This window comes from Bombyx mori, chromosome 19 (assembly GCF_030269925.1).
Source record: "Bombyx mori chromosome 19, ASM3026992v2".
NCBI lineage: Eukaryota > Metazoa > Arthropoda > Insecta > Lepidoptera > Bombycidae > Bombyx > Bombyx mori.
In genome coordinates this window covers 4,699,418-4,708,179 of record NC_085125.1, presented here as the reverse complement: position 1 = coordinate 4,708,179, position 8,762 = coordinate 4,699,418, and the positions used below count along the sequence as shown (strand labels likewise).

The window sequence follows — 8,762 nt, the reverse complement described above, 5'->3', positions numbered from 1 at the left end:
ACAAAATGGCACAATATCCCCCCACGCTGGTGACCTGCGACGGAACAGCTGCAGCATTTTGCACTTCATAATCAGCGCGTCAAGAACTTCACGATTCCCGCATTCTCGGAGATAAAAACAAAGTTACAAGTCGTTCCACAGCAAGCCAGCATCGCAACAGGTCCATCGCAGCCGATTCACCGCGTTTCCTGGTCCTACGGCACGCATCTTCACTGCCTCGTCACGCCACTACAGTCCATCGCAGCCCACGACCGGATCTACAACGCTTAGGGTCACACATCTCCAGCGTAGCAGCTCTGCATCACATGGACCACTCACGGTACACGCGCAACATTGAAACTCAGTTTCGACTCACCGCAAACTTCGAGTAGTACTGGCCCTTGTAAGCAAATCTCAGCACGGACAACGCTAACTAAATGACACTACCTCCAGTCTCGGAGGGGAGTGGTGTGGCGGTAGCCATCATACAACACAAGATGGACAGACAGAATCTCGCTTACGACATTTTCAAGATAAGCTTGCATATATACAAATTCCGAACAACAACATTCGGACCGTCGGTCTACCGAGCAATATCACCCGCCCGGTGGAAGATCTTCCCTTTGTCGTATACCTACAACTGGTAACCTTACAACCAACGACTTCCAAAGGCCGTGAGCTCGTCCACCCACCTAAGCAATAACAATAAAAATAAAAAAAATAAGAGAAAAAAAACGTTTGATAATACCGCCTATTAGCAGGAAGCAGAACTTAATCGCAAGAACTTAAGCCATAACATCGATTTTGGCCAGTTTATTACTTCCGCAAACGTGATTTTAATTCCGTATCTATACTTAATATTATAAAGCTTAAGAGTTTGTTTGTTTGAACGCGCTAATCTCAGGAACTACTGGTCCGATTTGAAAAATTATTTCAGCGTTAGATAGCGCATTTATCGAGAAAGGCTATAGGTTATAACATCACGTTAAGAGTGTTAAGACCAATGTAAGCTGAGCACCAAAAAATAATGTTTCAAAATCGGAGTTTTAATCCCTTTTGAGAACTTCCACTGCGTGCGCTGTAAGTAAGTAATTAGACCAAAACGGACATAACCTGTAAATAATGTTAAGCCCACAAACAAAACATATTAATCATAGTTTTCACACACCGACTTCTCTTCATTATCAGAGGCTCAAGCATCAACATGATTACAGAATTACAGAAGACTCAAGAGTTCATAAACAAAACGTATAAACGTCCTGGCGTAATAAAACACTTTTAGGTACATAAAAACGTATGGCCGCTTGCTGGGCTGCTGGGTCGCAGCCGCCGCCGCGCCGATTCATCTATCGACAATATCATATAGCTTGACAGTTACGTCTGCGTGAAACGGAACACAGAAAAATAATGATTTTAACTTAATGATAATATCATAATTCAATACGTTGTAAAATATAATATAATAATATAATATACCTAGTTATTTAACTGTACAAGATTTTGATATTATTTTTGTGATGATTGGGTCTAAAAACATATGCATGAGTAATCGTCATGTCATGACTTTAATACGGAAATGATGCGAACAATTGTTGATGTACTATTAATTTTAAAATTATAATTCCGGTCCTGTACAAACCATTTCTGTAGTGAAATTGATTGTAAAAAATGAGAAAACTTTTTCTATGTTATTTTGATTCTGCAACATGCAACTTTTGAATTGAATTGACTTGCATGAATTTTCCCCTTTAAAAGATTTAAAAAAAAGTGCGCGACAGCATAATTATGTCTATATATTAAGGTTGGCTCACTCTAACGTTTTTTAATGTTAAACAAATTTGTTCTAAAATAAAGTATTATTTGTGAAGGTGTTTTTGTAAAGATGATATTGATCCCTATCCAAATAAATACGTTATTCATTACAACATTGAAACACCAAAATCACTTCAAGATAGGCTTTGATAATTATAGATTTTTCTAGATAGATCAGATCTTGATGTAAAAAGGAACATTCAGGAAGTCTACCCTTTCGAACAAATTTTTTTTTATCAAGCATTCTCGAGAAATCGGTGAACATAACATAGAAAAAAAATTATGGTCGAATTGTTAACTTCCTCTTTTGAAGTCGGTTAAAAAGCGTGATTTTGGTACCTTAAATAACGCCTTAGCATTCTATTACTCAAAAATATTTTCACTTTCTGCGTAAATGAAGAGGTGGGTAAAATTTAGCGTTATGCCAAAGTAACTATTCTAACTTTTACGCTATCGAGAACGTTAAAAAACTCGCACTAAGCACACAGAGTTATACCGCGTCTGTCTACCGACGCGTCCGGCAACTACCCTCTTCTCGCTTAAAAAATAAAACTAGGTATTCCGCATTCATTGGCCGTCTTTCTTACTTCCTAACACGACATTTGCTATCTCTCTCACCTACATAATCTACATCTCACCTACATCTCGTCCCTACATAAATGTGTGAAGGCTGGCTCTGAAAGACACTATGATTACTTGAAAACGACTAACATATCTTTATTATGAATTCAGCGAAAATTTTCCACTCAGTCTTGAAAGTATAGTGGGAAATGAGTATTTATTAAATGGAAGCGGTAGTGGGTAATTGCTTTATTGCAACATCATTTTAAAGGTTTGAACGGAACAAATTAGTGAAACCCTAGTCTAATCCACTAGCAGCACTCGTGATGACTCGTTCTTATACAAAAACTGGACAATTGGTTAAATGAATTACTCAACTGGCATACCAATGACACGCAACGAACCAGCTGATTAAGTTTTTTCGCGCGTTTTTCCGCTGCATATATAATTCGTGGGGATACCATATTAAAACTATAAATTTACACAGCGTACTGTTATGAGGATACTTGAGAAAGGTTTTTAAAAAAAGGATATTTAATAATAAAAAATATAATTTTAGAGACAACCGTCTAGTTAGGATGTTGAAATGGAACTCAAGTGAGAAGGTAGGGCCGGCGAGACGCTAGGATAGGAATATGCTGACACTTTTTTTTTTAATTTTTTTTTTATTGCTTTGTTGGGTGGACGAGCTCACAGCCCACCTGGTGTTAAGTGGTTACTGGAGCCCATAGACATCTACAACGTGAATGCGCCACCCACCTTGAGATATAAGTTCTAAGGTCTCAGTATAGTTACAACGGCTACACCACCCTTCAAACCGAAACGCATTACTGCTTCACGGCAGAAATAGGCAGGGCGGTGGTACCTACCCGTGCGGACTCACAATAGGTCCTACCACCAGTGATTACGCAAATTATAATTTTGCGGGTTTGATTTTTATTACACGATGTTATTCCTTCACCGTGGAAGTCAATCGTGAACATTTGTTAAGTACGTATTTCATTCGAAAAATTGGTACCCGCCTGCGGGATTCGAACACCGGTGCATCGCAACAACGAATGCACCGGACGTCTTATCCTTTAGGCCACGACGACTTCAAAACTACTACAGGATAGGAACCTTCGTAACAGTACGCAGGTCATGACGGTAGTTTCTTTTTGAACGGTATTCAGATCAGATCTGATCAGATCAGATATTACCAAGGATAAAAGCAAAGGAGTAGTACTATTATAAATTGAGACTTGAGTTGATAATAAATTACTTGAGACCTTAGAACTTATATCTTAAGGTGGGTGGCGCATTTACGTTGTAGATGTCTATGGGTTCCAGTAACAACTTATCATCAGGTGGGCTGTGAGCTCGTCCACCCATATAAGCAATAAAAAAAAGACATTAAAAAGTTCTGTCTTATGATTATTTTTTGGATAAATTACTATCCTCTAAGAATGATTGTATTAAAATTATGTATTAATAAGAATACACGAATAATAGGTAAAAAGATAAATTATCAGCCTATTCATACTAAGTATAAAAAAAAATCACTAGTATATCGTTACCGGTCATTACTTCAGACATTCAATGCATTATTCTCCACAAACCTACATTAACACCTATGCATTTGAAACGGATTGAAGTATAAAAGCATGGAGAATATTATTGAATTTATTCTACATTATTTATTATATATTATTGAGTTTATTGAAGTTTGATATGTAGCTGAAAACAAATACTTGTGGTAACCGGGCGAAGTTGGCTACACAATCTATGTAATCGACTTGTATACATGATTAATTTATGCAAATATTTAACTCAACCTATATTCCAGAATGCAGATGTATTTTTTGGAATTATTCGTTATAAAAATATGTCGATCTTAAAATATTAGCTGGTGTTGATTTTTTTTTTTTTTTATAAGTTTAATAACCATAATCGATATGTTTACGTGAAATAGGCAATCGGAGTCGAAATAGTCTCAGAGTAATTAAAAAGGGATTAAAATTTCAGTTATTGATTTAAATATGTATGTAGAAATTAGATCATTAAAACGTTAAAAATAAGGCGTGTTCACCGCTACTATCCCGGTGATCAAAATTCAAACGGAAGTTTTTTAACAAGAAATGTGGACATAACACAATATGTCTACTAATAACAAAAGAATAACATAATAACCTCTTACCAAGTGAGAATTTTTCTACCCAATATAGATAAAACGAAAAAATCGATTTATTCACTTAAGTTTTGGGCATGGCCATGAGTATCCTACTTAAACACATCAACTGTCTAGAAAACGTTTGCACTATGTCTGAATTTCCATAGAATATGACAACAATTCGAAAAACTATGAGCAGATTGTTATGAATGAGCATTTGCTATGCTAATGCTGCATTATTGCAATTAGCATAGCAAATGCTCATTCTATAAAATAATTAGAAAAAATAATACAATCACAACTTTTCAAAATTATGAATTAGAACCGTACTACAGTTTCATGGCAGCCCTAAAATGAAAGTCATCTGTTTTAATTGAAAATAGTGGCCGCCCAGTAGTCGAAATTCCACTATACTATAAATAATTTCGCATTACATTATTATTATTATAAACATTATTATGATTTTATAGTCAAAGAGTATAATTTTATAATTACAGATTTCACCAAGGCTATACTATAGACAAATAATATTAAAAACAAACTTAATCTATTCTCAAATTGACCACAGATTTTAAACAATAACAAAAGTTTGACAACAAACAACAAGTTTAAAATTGTTTAAATGCGTGTGCGTGTGTCAAATACATGGTAGTGTGTGTAATGTTTTTGTTATTGACATAATGTATTTTTCACGCATAATAAAAAAAAAAAAGCATTCTGCACTCCTTCTCCATATTCTCTGCGAAGTGAGTGCGGGAAAAGTCATACTCCTCCGTCCGCGTAATTTTCGTAAAAAGGAGTACAAAGTTTTTGCTTCACGTATTAATTTAAAGATTTTCGCGGGTTTTCGGTCAATCGTTACGTAATTCAGGATTCCGATGCAGGGGAAATGATTGCAATCCTCGGTTTCTCCAGCTAACGTGAACAATGGGTGCATGCTCGTTGCGATGCATCCGACATGGTCAACTGGCAATAATATCGATTAGTTTTTACCCGAGTGCATAATCGTATTCAAATAGGACAGCATCGCATTAGCGTTGGTAATACGATGTTAACAATTTTCGGTGCGGTATAAAAGTGCGTGCAATTTTGTACAAAACATAACAACTGCAGTCGATTGTGCGATCCGGTGGTGTCTCAGCCAACAAAACGATTACAAATTAAACATGTCTCGACTTACGGTAAGATTAAGAGTTGCTCTAGTTTTTGTGAATTCGTACCGAATATTAAAATCAGTTAAATCCTCTAATTAATTTCTACTTTTAATTTTTGCAAATAACAGATTCTCTTTGTCATCGCCGTGGCGTATGAAGCTCTTGGAGATGGTGAGTTCCTTGACATTGATGAATACAAAAAAAAACCCACAAATATTTCATTAAAAGTTAATACATATAAATATAACTTTCGTATGTATTTCAGGCGCAGTTAAGGACTCTCGTGCAGAACAATCAGGCTATATAGGACATTCACTGGCCGGTCTTGGAAGCTTAGGAGTGGGAGGAGCGTACATTGGCGGGCCGGCCGCCATTGGAGTCGCAGCTCCGGCTGTAGTTGCTGCCGCTCCTGCTCTCGGCAGTGGAGCAGCACTGAACAATGCTGCAGCTGTCGGGGCCGCTCAGCTCAGTGCCATCCAGAATGCACAGGCCGTGCAAGCCGCTCATATCGCTAATTCCGCTGCCGCTGCTATCCAGGGGGCCCGCGTCACCGAAGCTGCCGCTAGGGCCGGACAAGCTCAAGCGATCACGAATGCCAGAGCTTTGGATGCAGCTCGCGTCGCTAACATTCAGAGAGCTCAGGCTGCCGCGTGGGAAAATGCCAGAGCCGCCGAAGCCGCCAGACGTGCCGCCGCCGCCAGTGCCGCTGAAGTCGCCCGCGCTGTTGAAGCCGAACGCTTGGCCAACGCTGCCCGTGTTCAAGCTGTTGCCATCGCTAACACTAGAGCAGTAGAAGCCGCCCGTATCGCCAACGCGGCTAGAGCTCAGGCTGCCGCCGTGGCTACTAGTGCAGCTCAGGCCCAGGCTGTAGCTGATGCCGTCGCTAGAAACGCCGGTGCTTTGGAAGGTGCTGTTTTGGTGGGTGGGGGAGGACTGGTCGCTGCTGGCGGGCTCGGTTCCGGCCTGGCTTACGGCATCGGACACGGCTACGGTGCTGGATACGGCTACGGTGCAGGATACGGCTTAGGCCACGGATACACCGTAGGCCACGGTTACGGGGGCGGGAAATACATTCACTAAATCACAAGACCAACGACTGATAGTAAAGACGAATACGGCATTGAGAACAATGTAAACATTTCTAGGGCCATTTTATTTCATTCACACAGAAATAAATGGTTCACGGCAATAATGCAATGTTTTGGCTTAAAAGGACATGAACTTGTAAATATTTCAAAATTTGTAAATATGTTATGGCTAGGACTGTCTTGTAATTAAACGAATATGCAAACACTTATTCACTTTTGTTTCGCTTTCCAAATATAAGTCTTCATTAAATCCAAAAAATGTTTTACACTAAAATTGGAATCTATATATTAATACGTGAAGCAAAAACTTTGTATCCCTTTTTACGAAAATTGCGCGGACGGAGGAGTATGAAATTTTCCACACTTATAAAGAACTAGCGACCCGCCCTCGCTTCGCTTCGGAAACATTAAACACACATGAAACCAAAAAAAAAAAAAAAGTAGCCTATGTTCATCAGGGACAATGTCGGCATCTAATGGAAAAATAATTTTTAAAATCGGTCCAGTAGTTTCGGAGCCTATTCGAAACAAACAAACAAACAAATCTTTCCTCTTTATAATGTTAGTATAGTTATAGAGAAGAAGTGCACAATGCTAATATTTTTTTTAAATAATGCATAAAAGATACATTAAATCAATAAAGAAAACATTACACACACTACATACCATAGATTTTACACTTAATATATGCTACATACCATGTATTTGACGCAACACACATGCATACTATTTATTGTCAAACTTTTGTTCTTGACGTCTGTGGTCAAATTGAGAATAGATTAAATATTGTTTGTCATTTTTTTTTTATAGTGTAGCCTTGGTGAAATTTGTGATTATAGAAGTATAAATTACAATCATAATAGTGTACAAACTTACAAATCCAATTAATTATAGTTGAATTTCGCCTACTGCGGGACCTCTAGTATGTATAAACATGTTAATCAACATTCATAAAATGTATACCGTTTACGTTTTGTAATGGAAAATTTCTTAAAATGACTTGACACTGAGTTCGATGGGCTGACCTGAATATTTACAGAAGGGAGCGGGTGAAGATAATATTAAAGTCTGACTGAGTCATCCCCAAGCGCAGTTATTGTTGCGTAATTTTATTCACTTTCATAATAATTCCGTTCTTTTACTGTGTTTATACAAAATCAAAACATGTTGACTGGTGGTAGGACCTCTTCTGAGTCCGCGCGGGTAGGTACCACCACTCTGCCTATTTCTGCCGTGAAGCAGTAATGCGTTTCGGTTTGAAGGGTGGGGGCAACCGTTGTAACTATACTGAGACCTTAGAACTCATGTCTCAAGGTGGGTGGCGCATTTACGTTATAGATGTTTATGGGCTCCAGTGACCACTTAACACCAGGTAGGCTGTGAGCTCGTCCACCCATCTAAGCAATAAAAAAAATGTTGTCCTTATTTAATCTTATAATACAATACTCACTAAAATCACAATACTAAAGTCACTGATTAAAAACGAAATCTAGAATTTTGAATTTTATTTTAGAAGTGGATAGAGCATTCTCTTAACGTGATGGTAACTGGTCACCATGGCTTGTGGACTTCAAGATACCGCTTAGAATTCTTTTCCAAACTCGTTTGAAGAAGTGTCATAGTACACATTGAAGGAGAGTTCATTTAAGAGATGAATGTTATATCGCATAAAAATCCCTAGAGCGTAATAAAAGGTCTATGATAGTTTTATATGCGAACAAAGTACAACATTACTTAAGTTTTTTAGAAATCATTCGGTCACTGTCCTCGTCGAACCCGTCGCTTGCGACGAAGGGCTCGACGAGTGAATTAACCCATAGACACAGCCCACTAAGTTTCTTGCCGGATCTTCTCAGTGGGTCGCGTTTCCGATCCGGTGGTAGATTCTGCGAAGCACTGCTCTTGCTAGGGCCAGTGTTAGCAACACTCCCGGTTAGAGTGCCGTGAGTCACCTGCACGTCAAGGATAAGCTGAAATAGCCTCTCAAGGCTCTCAGCAGAAGCAGGGAAAAAAAAGATA

General features: G+C 38.4%; 1 protein-coding gene across 1 annotated transcript; it reads left to right on the top strand.

Annotated features, from left to right (window-relative positions):
- Positions 1–5,147: 5,147 nt before the first annotated feature.
- On the top strand, positions 5,148–6,952 carry LOC101738773 (tol-Pal system protein TolA). Its single transcript, XM_004933391.5, has 3 exons — positions 5,148–5,682; positions 5,784–5,826; positions 5,921–6,952. Exons 1-3 carry the CDS (start codon positions 5,668–5,670, stop codon positions 6,733–6,735), a joined length of 873 nt encoding a protein of 290 aa, XP_004933448.2. The 5' UTR covers positions 5,148–5,667; the 3' UTR covers positions 6,736–6,952.
- Positions 6,953–8,762: the final 1,810 nt, after the last annotated feature.